Source organism: Triticum urartu, chromosome 6, assembly GCF_003073215.2.
Source record: "Triticum urartu cultivar G1812 chromosome 6, Tu2.1, whole genome shotgun sequence".
Taxonomy (NCBI): domain Eukaryota; kingdom Viridiplantae; phylum Streptophyta; class Magnoliopsida; order Poales; family Poaceae; genus Triticum; species Triticum urartu.
The window spans coordinates 511005883-511032596 of NC_053027.1; the positions used below are offsets into that span (position 1 = coordinate 511005883).

General features: G+C 46.2%; 2 protein-coding genes across 2 annotated transcripts; one reads left to right on the plus strand and one right to left on the minus strand.

The window, feature by feature from the left end:
• Positions 1-1064: 1064 nt before the first annotated feature.
• Positions 1065-10383, plus strand: LOC125516889 (dynamin-2A-like). Its single transcript, XM_048682166.1, has 24 exons — positions 1065-1310; positions 1399-1449; positions 1538-1658; positions 1757-1855; positions 2302-2363; positions 2713-2830; positions 2918-3260; positions 3518-3539; positions 3697-3798; positions 3884-4003; positions 4646-4729; positions 4825-4952; positions 5394-5478; positions 5522-5676; positions 6118-6202; positions 6327-6435; positions 6780-6856; positions 7001-7057; positions 7302-7440; positions 7514-7671; positions 7898-8011; positions 8088-8155; positions 8720-8892; positions 9799-10383. The coding sequence occupies exons 1-24, from the start codon at positions 1155-1157 to the stop codon at positions 10017-10019; spliced, it is 2847 nt and encodes a 948-aa protein (XP_048538123.1). The 5' UTR covers positions 1065-1154; the 3' UTR covers positions 10020-10383.
• A 522-nt stretch (positions 10384-10905) lies between these two features.
• On the minus strand, positions 10906-14481 carry LOC125514671 (endoglucanase 7-like). Its single transcript, XM_048680011.1, has 4 exons — positions 13609-14481; positions 12872-13072; positions 11897-12151; positions 10906-11817 (listed from the first exon to the last, which is right to left on the minus strand). The coding sequence occupies exons 1-4, from the start codon at positions 14065-14067 to the stop codon at positions 11122-11124; spliced, it is 1611 nt and encodes a 536-aa protein (XP_048535968.1). The 5' UTR covers positions 14068-14481; the 3' UTR covers positions 10906-11121.
• Between the last annotated feature and the right edge of the window lie 12233 nt (positions 14482-26714).

The following is a 26714-nucleotide window of genomic DNA, read 5'->3' on the forward strand; positions in this document are numbered from 1 at the left end:
CCGTTAGTCTCCCAGGACCATGATACCGTATCCGGCACATCCACCCGGCTCCCACGTGCACACGCATAGCCATATGGATAAGAATTCCCTCAAAGCTTGCTCCCCAAGCTCCGAGCCGACATCCAGAGCCCAAGAGCCAGCCTCGATGGCCGGTGCCACATGTCTCACCTGTCTGACGCGCCGAGGGATCATGCCATATATAATTGGTCCAATCTTCTGCACCCTCATCCCATTGATCCAACGATCCTCTCAGAAAAGGGTGTTTAGCCCACAATGCGCCTCACTCCTGGTTGCTGCCTGGAACAGAAGTTTTGCTTCCGTTGGAACTTTAATTGTGAATTCGCTCCAAGGTCTGCTCGAGTCCACCCGTTGAAGCCATGGCCACCTAGCTTGCGTGGCCACATTCAGCCATATGAGGTTTGATATTCCCAGTCCTCCAGCCCATGGCCGCCTAGCTTGCATGGCCACATTCAACAAACTTAGATGGCGGTTTATTTTTAAGCTGGGGAGAGACAGCTTAATTTTTAAGCTACCCAAAAGAACTGTCCCTAAATAACAATGTCCGCCCTAATCATATAAATAACCGGCAAAAAAATCTTACCTAAATATCTATGTGCAATTAATATACCGTGTCAAATATCAACACACACATTTACCAGTCACAGCAGAAGGATGTTTAATTAAACACCCAATTTCCTCTTCAGATTCACCAGTAGCATTTAATTCAGATTGTGAGTAATAATTAATAAAGCTCCCGAACTGAAAAAAAAACACGCAGCAGGCTCAAACGTACCGCAGCCCGTTTCCGCGTAGAGCCGAGCTCCACCCCCGAGCCAGATCTGCAACCAAACACGACCGACGCGCCGGAACGAGCAAAACGTCCCACACCCCACCGCACCCGCACCTCACTGGTGGGTGGTCCCGTCACTTGAAAAGCAGGGGCGCAACTGCAAGTGCGCAACGACTCCCCCTCCCCTCTCGCGTGTCAAATCCCATTCCCGTTCCCATTCCCAGCCCCCCTACACTCGCCCGGCGGATTCCAACTGTTTGCAGGAGACCGCCTCCAAATTGCTCGCAACAGCAGCTCCCCCCCCCCCCCCCCCCCCCCCCACCCCCGAGATCTCCCCGACCAGCCCCTCGAGATCCCTGCGCCCATGTCGTCGTCGGCCATGGACGCCATCGTCGAGCTCGTCGAGCTCTCCGAGTCCATGCGCCAGGCCGCCTCGCTCCTCGCCGACGACGACCCCTCCGACGACGCCGCCCCGCGCCGCCCCTCCACCTTCCTCAACGCCGTCGCGCTCGGCAACGTCGTAAGTGCCGCCGCCCCGGAGCCCTCTCCCGCCCGCCCCTCCCGCGCCCGCGCCCCGATCTGACGCGATCCGGTTTTGTTCCGTGCAGGGGTCCGGCAAGTCGGCCGTGCTCAACTCCCTCATCGGCCACCCCGTGCTGGTGAGTGCCTCGTCTCTAGTAGCTCTCGCTGCCCTCCGCCGCTTTAGGCGTTCGTTTGTGCTGAGCAGTGGTGGCTGGTGTGCTGCAGCCGACGGGGGAGAACGGGGCCACGCGGGCGCCCATAGTTGTCGACCTGCAGAGGGATCCAGGGCTCAGCAGCAAGTCCATAGTCCTGCAGATCGACAGCAAGTCGCAGCAGGTTTCTTCGAGTGAGTGAGATCTCCCCTTGTCCAGCCAGATCTGGCAATGCACGCGGTTGGTCGGTGCGCTCAGTTTGGTGACACTTTGTGGTTGTGTTGGCCTGCAGGTGCGCTCCGGCATTCGCTGCAGGATAGGCTTAGCAAGGCCACCGGACCCGGGAGGAGCAGGACTGATGAGATTTACCTCAAGCTGCGGACAAGTACAGGTCTGTCGCTGGATCACAACATGTTTACTCTAGTAGTTTGGGCAATGTTGCTAGTCTAGTAGAAGCTGTATAGTCACTTAGTCAGGCATTCCTGAGGGTATGGTATGTTTGAGCAAGTTTCCAAACTGTTTCCATAGTTTGGTATTGATAGCTTAAGTTTTATGTGCCATTTAAAGCTGAAGTGGTAAGACCTTAAGATCGTGGAAGGCGCCAATTAGTACTCAAATCTAGCGTGTTCTGGTATGGTTATTACTAATTACTCAAAAGTGCGCTCTCTTAATTTTTCCAACGATGCAATTAATCTGATTCGGAATACCAGCTCAATATAATTAATCTGATTCGGAAATACCAGCTCAATATCTGAGAGTTGTGCTACATGCTAGACATTAACTCCTTATCTTTACTTCGCAAATGATTTCTCACTGTATCTGTCTTTGTTTTTCCAGCTCCTCCACTAAAGTTGATTGATTTACCTGGCATAGACCAACGAGTTATCGATGATTCAACAGTGAGTACTGCTCACACAATATTTTTATCTTACCCCTCAAGTAGTAAGCAATGCTTGACCAATCTTTTGAATATTCATAGTCCTTGTGGTTAAAATATGATTGTGTCATTGTAGATCAACTTAACCAATATAAACTGGAATAATAGTTAACGTATAGGAATGGCTGGAACATCAGACCAGTGACAGCATGTCATGCACTTGAACTGAGAATCACTTACTGCCTGTCGTAACTATGCTACTCATTCTCCCTCCCCATCCGCTTACAGCGTGGAAGAGAAGCAGCAAAACTGCAATGTTGTGTATCATGTTTCTATCATCTCATGTTAACATACTGTTGTTAACATTTCAGATTAATGAGTTTGCTGGCCACAATGATGCAATATTGATTGTTGTGATACCAGCAATGCAAGCCCCTGAGGTTGCATCATCCCGGGCTCTTAAACTGGCGAGGGATATTGATCCAGAGGGTCTGTCATTTGAATCTGATCATACATCCTCCAGAAAAGCACAGTCACTCTCTTCGTAGCAACTGATGTTTTTTCTTGTCCTTGTAGGAACCAGAACAATAGGTGTCTTGAGTAAAATCGATCAAGCCGCATCAGATGCAAAAACAGTTGCATGTGTTCAGGCCATTTTGTCTAATAAAGGCCCACGCACAGCAGCTGAAATTGAATGGGTTGCTTTAATAGGGCAATCTGTTGCAATTGCGTCAGCTCAATCAGGGTCAGTTGGATCTGAGAATTCACTGGAAACAGCCTGGCGAGCTGAGGCGGAAAGCCTTAAATCAATCTTAACCACTGCTCCTCAGAATAAGCTGGGAAGAATTGCTCTTGTTGATACCATTGCTAAGCAGATACGTAAGCGGATGAAAGTGCGGCTACCTAACTTGTTGTCTGGGTAAGCATCATGATCTATATGTTGAAGCTGAAATGTTAAAGTATACCATTTTTCAAACTCCTTACCGAAATTTGCTATGACCACTGAACTATTCTGATCAACTAATCATCCATTCTATTTATCAATTTAATTGATCATCAGTGCACCATGAAACATGGATATTTCTTGTCTTTTGTCTTTTATATATAAAAAATAACCTGATTGTGATTTCTGGTGTTTAATTTTGCAAATACCTGTACCCTTGCTCTATTTCTCAGGCTTCAGGGCAAGTCTCCCTCCGTCCGGAATTACATGACGCTCAAGCGGATGTAGGAATTACTTGACGCTCAAGAGGATGTATCTACATCTATTTGAGCATCAAGTAATTCCGGACGGAGGAAGTACTTGTCAAGTAAAGTACTGATTACAATATCATTATACTGTTCTCAATCAATAGGGGTCTGGTTGGAAAATTGTTGCAAGTTTCGAGGGCAAGTTTCCAGATAGGATCAAACAGCTTCCGTTGGACAGGCATTTTGATCTGAACAATGTCAAAAGGGTAAATCTAAAAGCTCTTCTATATTAAATACTAGAGTGGAATACTATATTGGCCAACAATGGAAATCATTCTCTTCATATTCTAGATTGTCTTGGAAGCTGATGGTTATCAACCATATTTGATATCCCCGGAGAAAGGTTTAAAATCTTTGATTAAAGGAGTGCTTGAAATGGCAAAGGAGCCATCACGACTATGTGTTGAAGAGGTATGTCTTGGCTTAGACATATGTTATGCCTTTGGATGAAGAACAATGTAGTTTTCTTGATGAGCTATTTGTACCCTGCTAATATTCAGTATTATGTTTTATCTGTAAAATGCTCCTTGCTCAAATATGCAACTGTTTGTGTAGCTTACCAGTTATTATGTTTGTCGATACACTACTATTAGAACTATCCAAAGAGCAAAACACTTGGGCTCAGACATTTGTAATTACCTTAAGCAGTTAAGCTTATAGAATGGGGTCAAGCTAGGCTCAAATGGACACTATATATATTCAAGCCTTATCGAGCGGAGCTCAAGCCCATAATGTACCCATGTGTGTAGAGTTAAGTTAATACACTAGTATTAGAACTATCCAAAGAGCAAAACACTTGGGCTCAGACATTTGTAATTACCTTAAGCAGTTAAGCTTATAGAATGGGGTCAAGCTAGGCTCAAATGGACACTATATATATTCAAGCCTTATCAAGTGGAGCTCAAGCCCATAATGTACCCATGTGTGTAGAGTAGTTAAGGAGGCAAGCTCCAAGTTTGAATACAAACATAGGCTTGCTCAGCCTAATAGGTATATTTTGCATTGGTAGGTACTGTCTATGTAACTTCTGATATATCAGTTTTCTTAAACTAGGTACACCGTGTATTGTTGGACATTGTAAATGCCACTGCAAATGGCACGCCAGGGCTCGGAAGATATCCTCCGTTCAAACGCGAGGTATCAACTTACTCCCCCTTTTTACTGTTTGTATACACATAAATCTTACTCATTATTAGTTCTGATCAGAACATTCCACCATTTATTTTGGCAAGATCATTACAATTGCATCTAATGCGTTGGATACATTCAAAAGTGATGCGAAAAAGATGGTGGTTGCGCTCGTTGATATGGAGCGTGCCTTTGTCCCCCCACAACATTTCATCCGTTTAGTACAAAGAAGGTAAGGTTAGCTGGGGCCTCTTAACAAATATGTTGGTAATTAGTTTCATTTTATTTGATCAACTTAAGTATAACTTTGGCAAGTAATCTGTTTTTTCTACTTCTATTTTCCTATTATTGGTAAATTGGTAAGGGAAGTTTTTAAGATTCTTAACTCATTTTCTTAAACCAGAGAAAGCTAATGTTAGATCATATTAGTGACAAATAGAGATAGCACTAGCAACCTAAATTATACTGCGAAAATGCTGAATCTTTTTCCTTACAAAGCGACACAATAAAGTGTACCACTTCATTTTTAACTTCTACGTTAAAAAGATTGATCTCACTTGTAATGATCTGTCGTACTATAAGCAGTCTATAAGTGGAGCTGCCCTTTCAGAGCTTTCATGATCATATTCACATAGTTAAGTTTTAATCTTTTTGCTTGGCATGATATTCACAGAATGGAAAGACAGCGCCGTGAGGAGGAGGTGAAAACTAAATCATCTAAGAAAGCACAAGATGCTGAGCAAGCCATGATGAACAAGGTATCATATACACATAAATCTTACTCATTATTAGTTCTGATCAGAACATTCCACCATTTATTTTGGCAAGATCATTACAATTGCATCTAATGCGTTGGATACATTCAAAAGTGATGCGAAAAAGATGGTGGTTGCGCTCGTTGATATGGAGCGTGCCTTTGTCCCCCCACAACATTTCATCCGTTTAGTACAAAGAAGGTAAGGTTAGCTGGGGCCTCTTAACAAATATGTTGGTAATTAGTTTCATTTTATTTGATCAACTTAAGTATAACTTTGGCAAGTAATCTGTTTTTTCTACTTCTATTTTCCTATTATTGGTAAATTGGTAAGGGAAGTTTTTAAGATTCTTAACTCATTTTCTTAAACCAGAGAAAGCTAATGTTAGATCATATTAGTGACAAATAGAGATAGCACTAGCAACCTAAATTATACTGCGAAAATGCTGAATCTTTTTCCTTACAAAGCGACACAATAAAGTGTACCACTTCATTTTTAACTTCTACGTTAAAAAGATTGATCTCACTTGTAATGATCTGTCGTACTATAAGCAGTCTATAAGTGGAGCTGCCCTTTCAGAGCTTTCATGATCATATTCACATAGTTAAGTTTTAATCTTTTTGCTTGGCATGATATTCACAGAATGGAAAGACAGCGCCGTGAGGAGGAGGTGAAAACTAAATCATCTAAGAAAGCACAAGATGCTGAGCAAGCCATGATGAACAAGGTATCACTTCTGCGTCTTTGCTTGCATGAATCTGCATACCTACAAAACTGTATGCAGATTGATCACCCTATATTTGTGTTGGTCTGGCTGTTCATAACTTTACATTGGTTGTATTTCATATTAGGGTTCTGAGCAAGCTAAGTCGTCAAAAGACAAATCCAATCAGCAAGATAAAGATACCAAAGAGGGACCTAATCTGCAGGTTGCTGGTCCTGGCGGCGAAATAACTGCAGGTATAATACTGCACTGTAGTTTGGCTCAACTTCAGCTTTTCTCAGAACAATTTGCTAGCACTTTTGCTTATATGCGACTATGATTAAAACTGGAAGTCACAGATATTTATCTGACGTAGCTACCATGCCATTTTTTATCTAGTAAAATGAAATAAGCCTTTTGATAAGAATCAACCTTTTTGGCCGCTTGTTAATTCCATGCTTACTCTGACATAATCTTCCATTGTCTAGTATACAATGCATGCATAAGGATGTAACAAATTACATGGTTTTGATGATTTCTTTTCCAGTAATTTGGGTTTGATTTATTGATACACAAAGCATATGTTTTCTTCTCCCTTTAGGTTACCTATTGAAAAAGAGTGCAAAAAACAATGAATGGAGCAAAAGGTGGTTTGTCCTAAATGAGAAGAGTGGAAAGGTAAATAAATCTGCCCTGGTGCCCACTAGTCTCAACTGTTCTGAACTTCTGAATGCAATCTTTTGATACTATTCTTGACATTTTCTGCTGATTTTTAACATTTGAGGTGGTTGGTGTTATTTACTTTGAACTTTCCCTGTCCAGCTTGGCTACACCAAGAAACAAGAGGAGAGACATTTTCGAGGCGTCATTGTCTTAGAGGTGTGCTTGATTATATATTTTACCATGTTCATTTTGTTCTACTTGACATTGAGTAATCTGTGATTGATGCATTACTTTACCATTCTTGGTTGTAATAGACACAGTAAATGTTTTCTGAGTCATCGTGGATAGTTCCAGTTTTTAAAACTTTTTTAAAAAGATATTTGAACTTAGAAATATCATGTCTACAACTATGGGAGCTGTCATATAAACTTTCGTAGTAACAGTATGTCGTGTGATTCAGGAATGTAACCTGGAAGAGATAGAGGAGGAAGAGCTTTCTAAAACTTCTAAGGATTCAAAGAAGGCGAATGGGGCAGAGAAAGGCCCAAGTCTCGTATTTAAGATTACTAACAGGGTTGCCTACAAAACTGTGCTGAAAGGTTGCTACCTCTAAACCAACTATCTCAAGGTTTACTCTGACTCTACCGCATTAATGTTTATTTCATGTTGCAGCTCATAGTGCCGTTGTATTGAAGGCTGAGAGTATGGCTGACAAGATTGAATGGGTGAAGAAGATAAAAGGTATTATTCAGAGCAAAGGTGGGTCTGTCAAGAGTTCAAATACTCCTGAGGGCGGTTCCATGAGACAAAGCCATTCAGATGGATCTCTTGTAAGCTCCACACTATGTTTGAGTTGTGTCCTTTTCCAGTATCCACCGTTAAGCTTTTAGAACTTACTTTCAAGAGTTAGTTGCCTCAGCTTATTTTCTTTGAACTGCTTATTTTGAGTTAGCATGTTTCTCATTTCAATGTGTGATCTTATCAAACAAAAGCTCACCTCTTGCTGTTGCTTTGTTCTACAATTCAATGACACGTGATTACACCTTTTCTCTCAAGGATACGATGGCCCGGAGGCCTGCTGATCCTGAAGAAGAACTCCGATGGATGTCACAAGAAGTTCGTGGTTATGTCGAGGCTGTGTTGAACAGCCTGGCAGCAAATGTTCCAAAGGTATATTTGTCCCTGTCATTTATTTTAACATTGTCAAATGTGGCATTCATTATCTTATGCATGATCAATTGATCAGGCTATTGTGCTTTGCCAAGTGGAGAAAGCAAAGGAAGATATGCTAAACCAGCTGTACAGCTCAATAAGGTTGGATTCTCTCTTTGTTCTGAAACGAAATTGATACCCTGGTTCGGTGTCCACTTGTCCATTCATCAGTATCCTCTTTCTTGTACCCAATTGACTGAAAAATGGACCACCCAGTTGGAAGAATCACAATGCTTTTGTGTACTCCTACCTAAACCCTAGTTTAACTCGCAGTTATGGCCTTATGGGTCCTTGCTACTAATGGGTAGGTTCATTTTGAATAGCTTCATTATATTTATTTTCCTTCTAATTATGTTACTTTTATGAGGTGTATTTTATACTGGGAAATGCTTCACGACTAAAAAGTTGCATCCTTATTTAAAAAGTGATATGCACCGATCCAATTGATTCACACAGTTCTGGCTCCAATCACTTTACACAGTCGCATGCCTACACCTAATATTCACCAACCCAAGTATAGCTCATCTATTTTTTTGCTATTCATTTCTTACTGTGAACTTTTAGAAATGTTGAAAAAGTGCGTGCCTGTTCCATGGTCAATCTATTTAAGTATCTTTGTATAATTCGTTGCAGTGTTGTTAACTTTGTCTCAATTTTCGGTTTCAGTTCACAAAGCAATGCAAGGATTGAAGAACTTCTCCAAGAGGACCACAATGCTAAACGCAGACGGGAAAAGGCCCAAAAACAATCGACTCTTCTGTCAAAACTTACTCGTCAGCTCAGTGTCCATGATAACAGAGCTGCAGTTGCATCATATTCTGATGATACTTCTGGTCCGGGTAAGCGCGCTATTTCAATATCTGTTTCATACTCAGTATCAGCAGCCAGCCGAAACCTCAATATCGCTTGATGCAAATGATACCTAGAACTTGCTAACAACTTTGTAGAAGTTAAGCATTAAAATTTCCCTGAAAGTAATTCATCCGCATTGGTTACTTGTTTCAAGCAAAAATCAATTATGTTCTTAATTTCTTTGTACTGTATGCCAATTTTCTGATTAGCTGATGGTTGTTCATATCACTGCCACCTGTACAAGCACTTCTTGAAGGCTACTTACAATAATCAATGATGTTTGACTTTTTGGTACCAACTTGGCAGAAATGAGTTTCTTTGGTGTTTGTGTGTGGGCACCTTTCACTTGTTTTGCATAGCGTCTGCAAAAAATTTCAGACCTGTTCTATATGCAAACAAACCTGGAACACCACAGTATAGCGTTTCACGCTAGGGGAAGTACTTCGTTCAAAGCTCAGATTTGTTATATCGAGGTTGGGTTGTGGCGGCACACATCTTTGGCCAAAACTTAGGAGGGGCAATATGCTTGCATTAGGTTCAGGAGCTTGTGTTCACCACTTGTGAGCATCCTAGTTTCAAGTTGCTAAACATTCTTTCCTTGGTTTGAAAATTTGTCGATTGTATTTTATTTTGTATTAGTAGTTATCACCGACCGAGTAAGATAAAATATGCATCTAAAGGGATACTACCAGAGATAAAATAAAGGAGACTATTTAGGAGAGGGTGAAAATAAATTAAGGCAAAGGAGAGAGGTGAATTTACATGCACCTTTTATTCTGAAATGTGATTAAAGATATTAGTAATACCCCTGGGATGTTTTTTTTCTTCTTTCTTCTGCTTTCCTGGTGTACAAACCAAACCTTTACCCTGACAAAATGAAACATCACTTGCAGAGAGTGGCCCACAGAGCCCTAGCCAGTCGGGTGAGGACTGGAGGTCTGCCTTCAGTGCTGCAGCAAATGGCTCTGCCGACCGATCCAGTTCACAGAACGAGTCAAGATCGAGAAGTGCTGACAGTCGTGGTCGGCGGTATGAAAATGGGGATGCCAACGGTGCCAATTCAGGCAGCCGACGCACACCAAACCGGTTGCCACCTGCACCACCGAAATACTAAGCATGTTGATTGGCATATGTGAGAATCCTATTTTTCATGGCATGCTCTCACTCCCACCTGATAGTGATGGGAAAACAAATTGGAATGAGAATAGAGAGCTGGCGAGAGATCGCATGAATGGTGTGTATCCAGAGGACCTCAGTTGTTTATAGAAATATGTAGGTTATCTACGGTGGTTGTTTCGCGATCATTTTGCTATATTGATCAGTCTGATGCTCTCTCGGCCTGTGAGATTTTGTTGCCACAGATCAGTTGATCTTGGTTCTGAACTCTGTTGTTGTAACTTGTAAGTCTTCCATCAAACTGGCAATGTATCCTTTTCACCCATTGGTGTATTATATTCTTTCCATTCTTTTTGACCTCACGAGACTCACGTTTTTATTTTGAGGTGATATGCTTGGTGTTGTATGCAAGGGATCTGGATCGTCATTCTTTGATTAGCCACGAGAAATCATAAGCACTCTTGTTGATACTCCCTCTGTAAAGAAATTTAGTGATCTAAACAATCTTATATTTCTTTACAGAGTATTATTATTTATGTGTTCTTCCATCTACCTTTGTGTAACTTCCTGCTTCATCGTTGGATTCTTATTTCCTAGTTTTACGGGGCATCACTACTTGTGTCCTCTGATTCAAAATTTTGCTGTTAAAATAGCAGACCCTAATTATAATCACGAATGATTGTACAGGGCACCCATGTAAAAGCTGGTTACTTGATGAAGTGAAGGTTTCGTTGCTAGTTTCATTTTCGTTTTCATCAAAAAACGGCCCTCATATTGTCCTCCTATTTGAATGCGTTTGTTGTGTCGCGTCTCCTTTCGTGGCCAACTCTCATTTTCAAGCTTGGACAATAGACTCCTCTCTTGCAAGCTTAAACAAACTAGAATCACCGATATATAAATTCTCATTTTCCTTTTCTCATATGTACAGGCAGCGAATTTACATTTGCATGTCAATGCCTCCAGCCCTTTTTTTTCCCCTCATATACTACACCCATCTCCATCCTTTCTGTGTATCAAGAAACCTCCAAAGAAGGAGAAGAAATGAACAAAAGAATGGGGAAAATTGTACAGCCCCTCGACCTATAACCTATCTAACCCATTTACACCTCGGCCGCCGTGCCGCTTCTCGCGGTGGCAGCTCTCTGCTCCCTCTCCTCCCTCGCCATCCGGTTGAGCTTGGCGAACATCCCCACCATGGGCGCGGTGTTGTAGGTGCACGCCTCCGTCTGCATGTAGTTGTCCCGGTTGTCCCTGAACCGGTCCCTCCGGTCGGGCCCGCCGACGATGGCGCCGACGAGCACGTTGGGGTTGGAGCTCCGGCGGCCGAACCAGTGGTCGAACCCCTGCGAGCACCCGATGAACTGCTTGCTGTGCTTGTACGGCACGATGGATGCCGCGCGGTGGTGCACCCTGGCGGGGTACTTGGGGCCGTAGCCCACGAGGTAGCTGACGCCCCTGGGGTTGGTGCCCAGCACGTAGTCCGTCTGCGCCCTGGCCAGCGCCGCCACCTCGCCGGCGCCCGCCGTCCCGCCGCCCGCGCAGGTCACCGTCCCCACGCCGGCCTCGGCCAGGTAGTCGGCGTAGGTGGAGAGCAGGAACGCCGCGTTGGTCACGTACTGCATGTTGTTCCACTGCCGGATGTAGAGCATCCCCCCCGGGCTCCGCTCCACGTTGGCGTCCTCGCCGCCGGCCTGCGCGTTCCGGCCCAGGCACGCGCACACGTAGTGCTCCGCCTTGGCCTGGTACCGCTCCAGCGTGCTCTTCTGCTCCGCCGTGTGCTCCCCCCTCAGCAGCAGCTGAAAATCATTTCGTCTCGTCAGTGACCGGCCGGCCAGTGATGGTTCACCTGATAGCTCAAAGTGCGCAGTGGCTTACTCTGGCGGCGAGGATCTGGACGCCGGCGTACTTGACGTCCCAGCTGAACTCGGTGATGGCCCAGCCGGTGCCGCCGAAGTCGTGGGCGTTGTCGACGACGTAGTCGAGGTAGGCGGCCTTGCCGGTGGCGCGGTGGAGCCACAGGGCGGCCCACAGCAGCTCGTCCTTGTACCCGCTCACCGACGCGTAGTAGCTCTTCACCTCCGCGATGCTGCTGTCGTATTGGCCCCTGTACCCGTCCGCGAACTCGAACAGCTGCACGCACGTTCACAAAGCGAACATCAGCCAACGTGCACGTACATCCAACAACTAGTAAGATCGCATACACTATCATCAGCTTAAAAAATAAAAAATAAAAAGCCCTAAGAATAATAACTAAGGCTGCATATGTATCTATCATTCATTGATGCGTTTTATAGTCGACACTTGAAAAGCGGCAGGCAGGTAGGTAGCCAAGCCACGCCAGTGGGTGTGGATACGGACGGGTTCAATTAGCACATGATGGCACGACGACCGCTTCCTAATAATTTCCCAGTTAAGCCGCTGGCTCAGCATGTGATTGAACTGGCCACCTAATCATGCCCGGAGGCGGCAAATGGAAAGTTCCCCGTCCACCAGATAGAGGTTGCGCCCCGGCCCCACACGGCAGCCAGCCGACAGAAGAGAAAAAACCTCCGTTTTCCCGCCCGATCGATCGACGTCGGTCTCATCGCGTCGAGCTGTTTGCGACTTGGCATGTGCGGCACAGGGCACAAGAAAAGAACACACACCTCATATGCCCATGAAAAGACCGGCGCCCCTTGACCAAAGCTACCAATATTCGTACGCTATGTTCCAAAATCCGGTACGCAGACAGACTGGTGCTACACAAAGCTCCAAGCTTGCGCCGATATTTTTCTCTCATTTTTCCACATGAGACTTTGCAATTGCATGCACCACGTCAACGTACACGATGTGTGTATCTGGAGTGTGTACCTGCTGGGCGTGGTGCAGGAGGAGGTGGGCGTAGTGCGGGTTGGACTTGCGGAAGACCATGGAGGCGGCGGCCATGGCGGCGGCCGTCTCGCCGGCGACGTCGGAGCCGGGGTGGTCGCGGTCGACCTTGTACGCCTGCCGCGACGTCGTCATGTCCTCCGGCCGCTGCCAGCAGTAGTGGTCCGTGTCGCCGTCCCCCACCTGTTCAAGAAAAAGCTAGGGGATTAATCCGACGGCTCGGGTGCATCGTGGACGACCGACGAAGCTGTGAAACATATGCACGCCATGTGTGGGAGAAAATAGTTTAGTGCAACCACGCAAAAAAAAAAGTTTAGTGCCGCCGTTCGTTGGTACGTACGTTCATCAAATCAAACTGGCCGCCTACCTAACACGCTTGTTGTTATTCACCAGAAAAAGAACCTTTTTCTTTTCTCTCCTAACCAGAAAAATACTCCTATATCTATATAATTGATCTCTCTACATAAAAGATTTTGTGTAGTATGTAAATGAAGAATCTAATTGATCAAAGTGCAGCGAGGTAGCTAGGTGTGCATGATTGAATTGGTCTCTCTCTCTCTTTCTTTCTTGGAACGATCGCTGGCTTGCGTGCGCAACAGCTAGCTTGGAACCGGTCGGTCTCATCTCATGCATGTCATGATCGTATCTGAACACAGCTAGCTATAGCCAGGGGATGGAGGTGACACACGATCGCCGTCGTCGGCTCGTGGAGTACGTACCTCGGCCCACAGCTCGTCGGGCTGCGTGTGCGCCTTGATGAAGTAGTCGGTGCCCCACTTGATGGCCTCGAGCGCGTGCGCGAGCTCGCCGGCGGCCGCGACGTCGTCCCCGTACTCGAGCATGCTCCAGGAGAGCATGGTGACGGTGAAGGCCATGGGCAGGCCGAACTTGACGTGGTCGCCGGCGTCGTAGTAGCCGCCCACCAGGTCCACCCCCTGCTCCAGCCCGTCGGTGAGGCCCGAGTGGTCGCGCCACGGCACGCGCTGCCCGTGCGGCAGCCGCCCCGACCGCTGCGCCTCGAAGTAGAGCAGGCTCTTCCGCAGCGCCTCCTCGTAGTTGTGCGCCTTGCCGTCGCCGCTCCCGCTCTTGCTCCCCTCCGCCGCCGCCACCGCGGTCAGCAGCACCGCCAGCACTAGCAGCAGCGCCGCCCGCAGCCATGGGGTGCTCCCTGATCTCATTGCGCAAGAAGATGCTCCTCGGATCGTTGGCGCCTTCGCTTGTGCGTGCGTGCCCGGGGCGCGCCCTGTGATCACCGCCGCGCCGCCCTCTGCCGGCTCTGCTAGCTTAGCCTGTGTGCGAGCGTAGGGGTGTGTGTGTGATCTCTCTCCCGCGGTTGTGCGTTGCGTGCTGTGTGGCGAGCGGGGCGGGGCGGGGCAGTGTCCTCCGACCTGAGGCCGTGGGCTGGCGCGCTTATATTCGCGGCCGGCGTCCGGGTCCAGCGCACGCACGCGCACCGCGTTGAACCGGTTCGGCGGCCGGGCCGGGACGGGGGAATATAAAACTCTAGAGATAGTAGTAGATGGCAAGAGGAGGAGCAGGCAGGAAAGAAACGATGCAAATGTAAGCGAGCGAGCGAGCGAGCGAAGCTGCGTTTTGGAGTTGGAGGGGGTGGACTCGTTCGGGTTTTGTATCCTTTGTTTGGTCTGGGGAGATAGATTGAGATGGTTGGGTTGGGTTCTGGGTTAGCGACGACGCACGCAAGGGAGGCGGCAGCGGAGCAGATTTTGACCGGGACGCGTTACGTGTTTTTTTCAGAGCGTGAGTCGGTTGGGGCCAGCCGGGCACGTACCGCCAGGCACCAACACATGGCCGAAGGACGCGTGCGACCGGCGTAGTTCCTTCGGGCCAGGTCGCCGGCCGATCGACCGGCCGGCCGGTGGCCGGTAACAGGTTTTCATTTCACTGTCAAATCTTAGCAGGGAAGGTATCCTAGGTCAGGCGGCCGGTCTGATAAAAAAGACCCGTTTTTTTCTCTCTCTTGCTACCTCCCGTGGAAAAACATGTTAGTGATATGGTACACGTTACGCGGTAGTTATAAGTGGTTGGCTGACGTACGTTTAACTATAGGCAAATTATAAGCTTTGTGTGAGCCGTGAGATTATTGTTCCGGCCGGGCGCCGGGGCGGGGCATGTGTTTGTCGGGGGCGGGCATGTCTCTCCACGATCGGTTGGTCAATCGTGTAGTCAGCCGACGGTTGCAGCATGTTTCGCGATGATAATACTATTATCAACTGCTAATGCTAGCAAGATGATTATTAGGTTGAACTAGCAAGGTACTACTATCAATGATCAACAAACTACATAGCACGAGCCGATTAAGCCGCACCATATATTCTGCTAAACGAATGTACTTTCTCCGTTCGGAAATACTGGTCTGACAAGTATTTTCGGAGGGAGGGAGCACATGCAAAAGTATACAAGGAGCTAGCTGTTTCTTTTGCTGAAGCTAAGCTACAAGCATACGTCTTCTCCTCCACCTATTCTCGTGCGTGTACGTGAAGCTTGTGATCCGTTTCCCCGTGGCCGGACAGGGACTCCCCGGCGGCAACGATTTGATGCCTCCCTTTTCTTCCACCGGCTGCGCAATCCTATTGCCATCCTGCTAGACCCTAGATACATGCATGGGTACGTACATCTATCTGGTAGTACTGGTAGGCAGGTTCATGGATAGACGCACGGTTTTTACCGCGACATATGTGCTTTGCCAAACCATAAACTACTGCTACTAGCACCCGATCCCTTGGAAACTTCTCCGATAGCTCTCTCCGTCTCTCCCATGTGGCCTAGTCAACCATTGTTCCTCGGAGAGGGCCGACTGAACCACCACATTTTGACCGTGCTCTGGCACCGCACGCACCCGTCTATTAGCCCTCGTCGTTTTCTATTGCTCGTCGAAGAAGAAAATTGAAGATCTAGACGTACGTAGTATCGATCACGATGTGCTTAATGTATGTGTGTGTACGTGAGATGCTAGTGGTTCCGTTTTCTAGGGGCTTCTTCTTCTCCCCGTAGCTCAACCAGACGTCTGGTTTGTCCAATTTTCCCGTGCGGTTGGGAAGTCCTACTCCCTCCGTAAACCGTTCTGTCAAGCAAAGGCGGGAAAATTCAAGGAGGCTACTAAGCCAACACCACCTCATCGCCCTCCTTTTGTACGTGGTTAGATCACTAATTAATGGCTGCCTTCTGGTGGCCGATGATGCATGACGTTGATATGCATTTGTGCCACGGATTTTCCGTCCCCTCGCGATTAACTTTCCTGAATTTTCTAGCCGCTAGTTCTGATATGTTTTTCTTTTTAGACTAGAGGTCGAGTGACGGAGGTTGATCGAACCAATGACCTACCTCTTGTTGGGGTGATAAAGACTTTCTTGCTTCCAAAAACCTTTATCTGAGGGTACCTTTTTTCCTTGGTCGTTTTCAAATTCCAGTGCGATGCCACTAGCCAGGTGTACGCAACTACACACGCTAGGTCCACCTCACGTATGCAAGGGCAGTATACTTTCTTTCATGGTTTATGATCTATATATGTTTTCTTTGAAATCATGAACACACATATATTAAGGTATGATGACATTGATGGGAATTTTAGTCGCACCGCTTCACCAAACCATAGTTTGATTATCTTAATCGTGACCATGTCTATTTATTTATGTATCTCTTTTTGTGATAATATTTATTTATTTATATATTTCAACGATTTGTAGGACAAGTACCTGCATAATTACATACTGGAAAGCTATTGGTTAGGTCCACCTCAGGTATGCAGGGACACTATAGTTTCTTTCATGGTTTATGATTAATGTTTTCTTTATCATGAACACACATATAAATACAATGGCATTGATCAGGAATTTCGTCGCACTGCTTCACAACCATACAATTGTTTGCTTATCTTAGTCATGACCATGTTTATTTATTTATATATTTATTTTTTCCAAAATATTTATTTATACATTTCGACAAAAAATCTGATATGTTAATGTTAGAGTGAGTTATGCACCATCAGGTTTTTTCATTTCTTTTGTTGATTTGTGGTCTGCATAAAAAAAAGAGCTAAAGTAACTTTTTTCCGGTTGTGAAAAGAAGGGTTTGATTTTTATTTTTCCAGCTCACAACTCGGTAGTGGTTTTCATGAACCATTGTATGTATCTAGATACAATGACGAGTCATCTAAATGTGAGATTCTTTTTGAACATTCTGGAAAAAAATTGTGAAAAGGGAGCAGGTGCTCCCAAACGCCATTAATACGGGGGGTTTTCGGTATGGTACGACGCATATTCGATGCCGAGGAAGGCAATTGCAACAAGACTACGCCTGTTCGGCAAATTGGCACTGGTGAAGCTGGCAACGCGGTTTCCATGCTTGATCGATCGCCAGCACAAGCTAGTATTCCCCCATGATTTGGGAGCATTTTGTTGGAATCCAATGCAGCATCAATCAGCAAGCGATCGATTGGGCGACAGGACGGGAGATGACAAAGGAACAGGAACGGGTCGCCGTTTAGGATCGTGATTTTTGCACCTAAGGCTTGGTACAATGGGAGGTGCTAAGGGGAGGTATTTATAAAAATAAATCAGACTTTTCTTAAACACCGGTGCTTATTTGTACAGGACAGACGCTTAACTAAGCGTCTCTCCTGTAGAAATAGGCACCGATGCTTTAGAAAAATCCGGTCTATTTTTCTAAGCATCTCTCTAAACACCTCCTATTGTACAAGGCTTATGTATCCATGTGTCCCTACGTCCACATATGTTTCATAAACTTCTACTGTACTACCTAGTCGCGAGTGCTGTCCAACCAATGGTCTGGCTGGCCGCGACGTGACGCGGATAGATTTTTGGATGCATGCGGCCCATGCATGTGTACACGACGACGACAACTTTCACTAGTAGCAGTACTATAAGCGTATGAACCCTCCTCCATACCGATGAAAACGAGAAGGATTCCTGCTGAAACCGCGTCAGGAGGAGTACAAGAGGAGGAATCGCAGTTCTCTGGAATGATGATTTGTTTCGTATCTCGGACATCATCATGGGCACCTACTGCCTCTCTCTCACGGTTACGACAGTCCGAGATGAGAGCTCCTTTCGCCTCACTTCCGTGTATGGCCCAACTCAGAGCAATCAAAAGGAGGTTTTTTTCGAGGAGCTCATGGCTCACAAGCCGGAACACGGCAGAAAATGGCTAGTAAATGGGGATTTCAACCAAATTTACCGTGCAAGGGACAAGAACAAGAGGAGCGTCAACCGCAGTCGTATCAACCGCTTTCGTGCCACACTTCATGGCTGTGATCTACGCGAGATTCACCTTCAAAACCGTCGATTCACTTGGAGTAATGAGAGGCAAAACCCCACCATGAGCAAGCTAGACAGCGTGTTCTGCAACGCGGAGTGGGACATTGAATTCCAATACCACATCTTGCATGCTTTATCTTCATCCTTGTCGGACCACTGTCCCATGCTACTGGCACCTATAATTGGCCCCAAAAAGCCGAGAAGCTTCAAGTTTGAGAACTTTTGGATCAAGATGCCAGGTTTTCACGAGACGGTCACCGATACTTGGGCTTCTCCCACACCCCACTACGAGCCTTGTCAAGTTCTCTTCCATAAGCTTCGGACAACGGCTGTCCGATTGAGAAAATGGAGTCAATCCTTCTCCTCGTATGCAAGGTTACACCTTCACATGGCACTTGTAATAATTCTCAGATTGGACATCGCCCAGGAATCGCGCTCTCTCTCGCCGGAGGAGTTTGACTTTCGTAAGCGGCTTAAGAGGCGCGTCATCAGTTTAGCGGTTCTTGAGAGGGCTAGAAAAAAGCAGTGTGCCCACATTCACAACTTGAAGGAGGGGGATGCCAACACAAAAATTTTTCACATGAAGATTAATGGGCGGAGGCGCAAGAACTTCATCCACAAGTTAAGCAACGGGGCTGGTTGGGTTACAAAGCATGAGGACAAGGAATATATTATGAACCAACACTTTACCACCGCATTGAGCAAAGGGCCATGCAGAACCACAGACTTCAATTGGCAGCCCCTCCATTTTACAGAGTGTGACCTCTCCAGTCTTGGGGATGAGATGACGGGTGACGAGGTGCTTGCCGCCATAAAGGCAATGCCTAGCGACAAGGCTCCGGGGCCCGATGGCTTTACCGGGGCGTTCTTCAAGAGTTGCTGGCCAATTATCAAGGACGATCTTATGAAGGTCATCTCCATCTTCTCGAGTTTGCATGCGGAGAACTTTCACTGGCTGAACTCTGCAAATGTGGTCCTCTTGCCAAAGAAAGAGGGGGCCGAGGCAATCACGGACTTTAGGCCTATCAGTCTGATCCATGCTGTCGCCAAGATTGTGGCAAAGGTGATGGCGATGAGGCTCGCCCCATTCATGAACATTCTCATATCCCGTGCTCAAAGTGCTTTCATGCATCCATGACAATTTCATGTATGTCCGCAACTATGCTCGCCGGCTCCAATGAACAAATACACCATCACTCCTGCTCAAGTTGGACATAAAGAAGGCTTTTGATTCTGTTAGATGGGAATATCTGCTTGACCTGCTACAGAGAAGAGGTTTTCCTCCCAGGTTTTGTGAATGGATCACAGCTCTACTTCGGACGTCCACCTCTAGGGTTCTCCTAAACGGTGTTCCCGGCAGTCCTATTCAACATGGGAAGGGCCTCCGACAGGGGGACTCATTGTCGCCCCTTCTATTTGTCCTTGCTATGGACCCCCTTCAACAAATCTTGGACGTGGCAACAGAAAATTGAGACCTGCATAGATTACGAGGTCGTGGAGCCTGTCTTCGCACCTCTCTATAGGCAGACGACGCTGCAATTTTCTTGGCGCCTATCAAGGAGGATGTGGACATGCTTGCTACCATACTTCAAAGCTTTGGCAACGTCACCGACCTAGTTACAAACATTCAAAAGAGCTTGGTGGCCCCTATTAGATGCTCCAATGTTGACCTGGACATGATTTTGGGTTCCTTCCCAGCAGTCCGAGCTCAATTCCCCTTGCGGTACCTTGGCCTTCCGCTATCCATTCATCGCTTGCGGGCTGTGGACTTCCAACATTTACTCGATAAGATTGCTGGAAAGATCATGACTGGCCAGGGAAGGTACATTACCATGGCTGGGAGGACCACTTGGGTCAAGTCGGTTATCACTTCACAGGCCATCCACCACCTCACTTCGCTTGTGGTGCCAAAAGGAACAATGACTTCCATTGTGAAACTGCAACGGGCTTTCCTATGGGGAGGCACAGACAAGGTTTCCGGGGAAAAATGCAAGATAAAATGGGAAAAGGTTTGTACACCCAAGGATATGGGAGGCCTTGGCATCCTGGACATGGACAAATTCGCTCGTGCCTTGCGGCTCAGATGGCCTTGGTTGGCTTGGAAGGACCCGGATAGAGCTTGGGTTGAATTGGGGCATCCGTGCGATGAAGAGGACATGACACTTTTTTATGATTGCACTGCCATCACCTTTGGTAACGGGCAAAAGGCCTCTTTATGGCATTCCCCTTGGCTTGGTGGTCGCAAGCCAAAGGACATCGCTCCCTTCATTTTTGCAATTTCCAAACACAAGAAGGACACTGTGCATAAGGCTTTGGATCTCAACAGATGGATTGTCAATATCAACATGAATTCTGGGCTCACAGTTCAACACTTCCTTGAATACTATGAGCTTTGGGTCGGATTACAGGAGGTCTTTCTCGATGAGGATGTGGACGATGAGATCGTTTGGAAGTCTTCGCCTTCCGGTGAATACTCGGCATCCTCGGCTTACAACGCTCAACTTGGGGACTCCACTACATCACAAATGAAGTCGGCTGTGTGGAACAATTGGGCGCCGCCAAAGCACAAATTCTTTGCTTGGCTTATCATTCAGGACCGGGTTTGGACCGCGGACAAGCTTCAACGAAGAGGATGGCCAAACTGTAACCTATGCCAATTATGCAAGAGGGAGCTAGAGACGGCGGCGCACATCAGGTTCCGGTGTCGATACACGAAGCGCATTTGGGCGGAGATCAAGACTTGGATGGGCTTGACCAATGTGGACATCGCCGACTGGAGCAGCTTCGACAACGTCAAGGACTGGTGGCACCACATGGTGGGCGTCAATGCCAATGTGAGAAAGGGCCTCGCATCTGTCGTCATGTTGGTTTCATGGGAGATTTGGAACGAGCGGAACGCGAGAGTGTTTAGGAATGTGTCCTCCATGCCATATGTAATCACATCTAGAATTAAGACCGAAGCCAGGCTTTGGGGGTTGGCGGGGGCCAAGCATTTGAGTTCTCTTATGCCGCGAGAGTAGACTTTCGAATTGAGGCCGTCCATGGACGGTCGGTCATGTATTTCAAAACTCTTCTTAATTAATGAGATGAGGCAAAGCTTTTGCCTCCGTTTCGAAAAAATAAATATGTGTGGCCTATTTTTTGCATATAGAAAAGATAGTACTACAATATATTTTACGTACATGCATGTATGTATGGTCAGATCTTGAAGAAAAGCACAAAATCTTCTTTACATATGCATATGCATGGCCTTATGCGATCTGTTCGGCGAGAGGCGCCTTTTCCAGTTCGTCCGCATGCGCGCGCGCGTTGGTTCGGCCGCGCGCGTCCCGCCATGCACATATCCTGGCTCTGGCTGCATGCTCTGCCTTGCGGCGACGTTGTCAACGGATGGGACGGTGCGTGCGTGGGCCGAACGGAATGGTTTGTCTTCGCGCGCGCGCGCTAGCTGCATGGGGTCAAAACGGGCGATGCGATGACGCGCCGTGCATGTACGAACGTACGTACGCGCTAGTGCAAGTTAGGCGATTGATTGTGTTACAGTGTTATACTCCACTCACCGGCGCACCGCGTTCTTCGTTGGTGCTTCCTACCCTACCTTTTCTAGGGGAATTTTTAGGCGCACAGCTTGTCTTGGAGCCGCTGGTGTAAGTAACAGCAGCCACACACGCACAGACGCCGGAAATGTGCTTGTTCCTTCCCAACGGATTGATTCACGGCGACGTGCGTTTTGTTTGGTTCTAGGGTTAGGGGGCAGGAATTTCTTTGTGGAACGGCCTGGCATTGCCGGCTGCTAGCCACCGAATGGGCATCGGCATCGGTCGCTCGACCGGGCCGGTGTGCCTGTCGTTGAACGTCTGTGGAGTGTAACAGTCAAAAGAACTGTTGGGGTTGGGGACCTCGCACAGTCGTTCTAGAGGAGGTTAGAGATTCTTGGTCTGCTTCTGCAGTGCCACTTATGATCAAGGCAAACAGCATATCGCGATTAGTTATTATCCATATGATCCCCACACGCATTCGTAGACATCACCGCTCGTTTTGCCACTTGAACTAACTGTGCATGCATGTTTGCTAGAGTACGTAGTATTGATTAGATGGCCATCCATGTATATATATCTAAAAAAACGGCCTCATTAGACAGGTTATGAGGGTCCACCAGTCAGTCGCGACAGCCCCGTGCGCCATGTTTCCATGGCTCCACGTACCACACGGTCCATCTTGTCCACGCCCGGAGAATGAGATGAGACGCGTGAACAGGTTGATGGCGTCCTGCCGGCCTCACGGTGACGTCTCAAATAGCCAGCTCCACTTGCCAGTCAGATTCCATGCTGTCGATCGCCAGCCAGGCTGCCACGGCGACTCGTCCATGGAAGACAGATGTTTCCGCAGAAAGTTTCACGCAGGTCACTAGCTTCAACAGCTACTACATGCCAACATGCAGTTACTACCACATTGTCGTAAACGCCTCTTCCTTTCTCACACTGGACGACGACGTGGCAAAATTGACATGAGTAGACTGCAAGAGCTAGTTTCTAGTCATTTGGAGCTTAGGATGGATTATTTATTTACAATTGGTACATCTAACCCTATCACGAAAAGGTTCAGTTCATATATAAACTAGGAAATTCCGGGTCGAATATTCAATTCTGAGCCCAGTGAACAGTAAATTCAAAACAAATACTAAAATTTGAGAAAAAACAATTTCTTTTCACAGAAGATGTTTGAGTGCCTGAGGTGCGTGCCAAATTTCAAAGTATTTGGACACCTGAGTAGCTCTCAGCAAAAAAAAAGGGCCCAAACAGTGCATAAACAATAAACTTTTTCACACACCCCATGTTTATCATTTTTGCTAAGAGTTACTCAGACATCCAAATGCTTTGAAATTTGGCATGGACATGACGCACTCAGTCATCCTTCTCCACAAAAAGGTATAGAATTTTATGAATTTATTTTGTATTTTGAATGTTTTTTGTTCACTGCCAGGTTCACCTGAGTCTGGCCAAAATGCCCCCTCCATTAGGGTGAGATTTAGTAGGAGGATCTAAAAATGTTGTACTACCATGGTCATTCATCTTATTTTTTTTTGATAAATGGTGAATTTTATTGACTCAAAATGAAGTATCAAGTGCGGAAATGCGTAGAGGCACATGATTGCGGGTCACTTACCTTCAAAGTCCTGCCGCCTGCTCATTTTGCCTCGCGATTCACACAATAGTTCAACCCCGCATGAGAGCACAGTAAAAAAGAACATTACTCAAAAAGTTTTAAGTTTCAACAATGAAACTTACGATTTTTGTACCTAAAACTGCTAAGTTTCAACCAGTTTAACAGATATAATTTCAAGAAATTTTTTCTATCGATCACAGACACAAAATAATTAATTTTTATCGATCGCTCGTACTATGTTTCTTTTTTTAAAGTCATCAAAAATATATTCAAATTGGATCTTATTTGAAGCGCTGGCCACGAGAAACGAATATGAAAACATAACTTAATTTGGAAATTTCGTTTAAAAAATATTAAACTTTGAAAATCAAAAGCCAAAATAAAAGGCGGGCACTAGAGACATGCATGCCTACACACTTGAATGCAACAAATCCTCTCCCGCATCAAGTAGACACACGCACAATGACCGCACACCCGGCTTCTGCATAATTAAAATGCACACAACAAACATCAACACACACAAATAAAAACAAGCCGACAACTAGCAAAATTATGCATGATCAAAACTATGCCTAGCGAGGAAAAACCAACGATCGAAACAACGATAAGCAGACTACAACAATGACAATATCCGCACCAAACATTTCTTTACACCACAAGAACAACGAGATTATTCAACAACAACAACTTCAAGTCGGGGACTACACTCAAGCATCGTCGTCACCGGATTGAACTATCAAAGTCAAGATTCTAGGTTTTCACCCTGAAGAATAAGTTCGAGCATATCCGAGCAATGCCTTTAATAAGGCAACGCCGCCAAAAATATCACCATTGACAGGTACTCCCTTCGTTCCAAAATAGATGACTCAACTTTATGCTAACTTTAGTACAAAGTTGAGTCATCTATTTTGGAACGGAGGGAGTATAACCAACTCCAGTCAGGCCTAGGGTTTTCACTTTGGAGCTCAAGACTGGGTACTCGTGAAGCACGACCAAGTCAAAATCAACCATATGTCGTCTCCACAACTTTTCCATGATCCCAACAACTACATGCATTGGGCTAAAAATCACAGCATCGCTGCTGCACCACCATATCCTTGGCGTCAAGTCATTGTGCATGAGTTGCATCTCATCGTCAAAACAAACGAGCCAGAGTGAGAGTCGCCAAAACCGACAACGAAGCCTTCCGGACGCATCCCACAACCTCACCAATATGAGGCACTAGTAGTAGCCATCAGACCTGGAGAGAGAATCCCCACGAAGACCCTATGGTGGTCGTCACATTCCGTAGCTCGAGAGGCCGACCAATGCCATCATAGAAGATGTTTATGCCCCCATATTATGAAGGAAATATGCCCTAGAGGCAATAATAAAATTGTTATTTATATTTCCTTATATCATGATAAATGTTTATTATTCATGCTAGAATTGTATTAACCGGAAACTTAGTACATGTGTGAATACATAGAAAAAACAGAGTGTCCCTGGTATGCCTCTACTTGACTAGCTCGTTAATCAAATATGGTTAAGTTTCCTGACCATAGACATGTGTTGTCATTTGATGAACGAGATCACATGATTAGAGAATGATGTGATGGACAAGACCTATCCATTAGCTTAGCATAATGATCGTTTAGTTTTATTGTTATTGCTTTCTTCATGACTTATACATGTTCCTTTGACTATGAGATTATGCAACTCCCGAATACCGGAGGAACACCTTGTGTGCTATCAAACGTCACAATGTAACTGGTTGATTATAAAGATGCTCAATAGGTGTCTCCAATGGTGTTTGTTGAGCTGGCATAGATCGAGATTATGATTTGTCACTCCGTGTATTGGAGAGGTATCTCTGGGCCCTCTCGGTAATGCACATCACTATGAGCCTTGCAAGCAATGTGACTAATGAGTTAGTTATGGCATGATGCATTACAGAACGAGTAAAGAGACTTGCCAGTAACGAGGTTGAACTAGGTATGATGATACCGACGATCGAATCTCGAGCAAGTAACATACCGATGACAAAGGGAATGACGTATGTTGTTATGCAGTTTGACCGATAAAGATCTTCATAGGATATGTAGGAGCCAATATGAGCATCCAGGTTCCGCTATTGGTTATTGACCGGAGATGTGTCTCGGTCATGTCTATATAGTTATCGAACCCGTAGGGTCCGCACGCTTAACGTTCGATGATGATTTGTATTATGAGTTATGTGATTTGATGACCGAAGTTTGTTCAGAGTCCCGGATGATATCAAGGACATGACGAGGAGTCTCGAAATGGTCGATAGGTAAATATTCATATATTGGAAGGTTGCATTTGGACATTGGAATGGTTCGGGCATTTTTCTGGAGTACCGGGAGGTTACCAGAACCTCCCGAGGAATTAATGGGCCTTATGGGATTTAGTGGAGAGAGGGAAGAAGGGCCACGAGGTGGCGCACGCCTCCCCCTGCCCAAACCAAATTGGACAAGGGGTGGGGGCGCGCCCCCCTCCTTCTTTCTCCTTCTCCCTTCCTTCCTTTCCCTCCAGTGGAAGAAAGGAAGGGGGGGGAATCCTACTTGGACTAGGAGTCCAAGTAGGACTCCCCCCTGGCGCGCCCCTCCTGGCCGGCCTCCTCTCTCCCTCCCTCCTTTATATACATGGCCAGGGGCGCCCCAATAGCATAATAGACAATCTCTTAGCCGTGTGCGGTGCCCCCCTCCATAGTTCAACACTTCGGTCATATCGTTGTAGTGCTTAGGTGAAGCCCTGCGCCGGTAACTTCATCATCACCGTCGCCACGCCGTCATGCTGACGGAACTCTCCCTCTCATCAAATGGATCAAGAGCTCGAGGGACGTCATCGTGCTGAACGTGTGCTGAACACGGAGGTGCCATACGTTCGATACTTGGATCGGTTGGATCGTGAAGACGTTTGACTACATCAACCGTGTACATGGGTACGTGGACACACTCTCCCCTCTCGTTGCTATGCATCTCCTAGTTAGATCTCGCATGATTGTCGGATTTTTTTTGAATTACTACGTGCTACCTCTTGAGCATGCGTTGGTTTTCCCTTGAAGAGGAAAGGGTGATGCAGCAAAGTAGCGTAAGTATTTCCCCCAGTTTTGAGAACCAAGGTATCAATCCAGTAGGAGACAACGCACAAGTCACCTAGTACCTGCACAAAAAATCAATAACCTTGCAACCAACGCGATAAAGGGGTTGTCAATCCCTTCACGGTCACTCGCAAAAGTGAGATCTAATAGAGATAGTAAAGTAAATAATTTTGGTATTTTTGTTGTATAGATTGGAAAGTAAAGATTGCAAAATAGTAAACGAGATGCGATATAAATAAAAGAGATGTAATATAATAGGAAA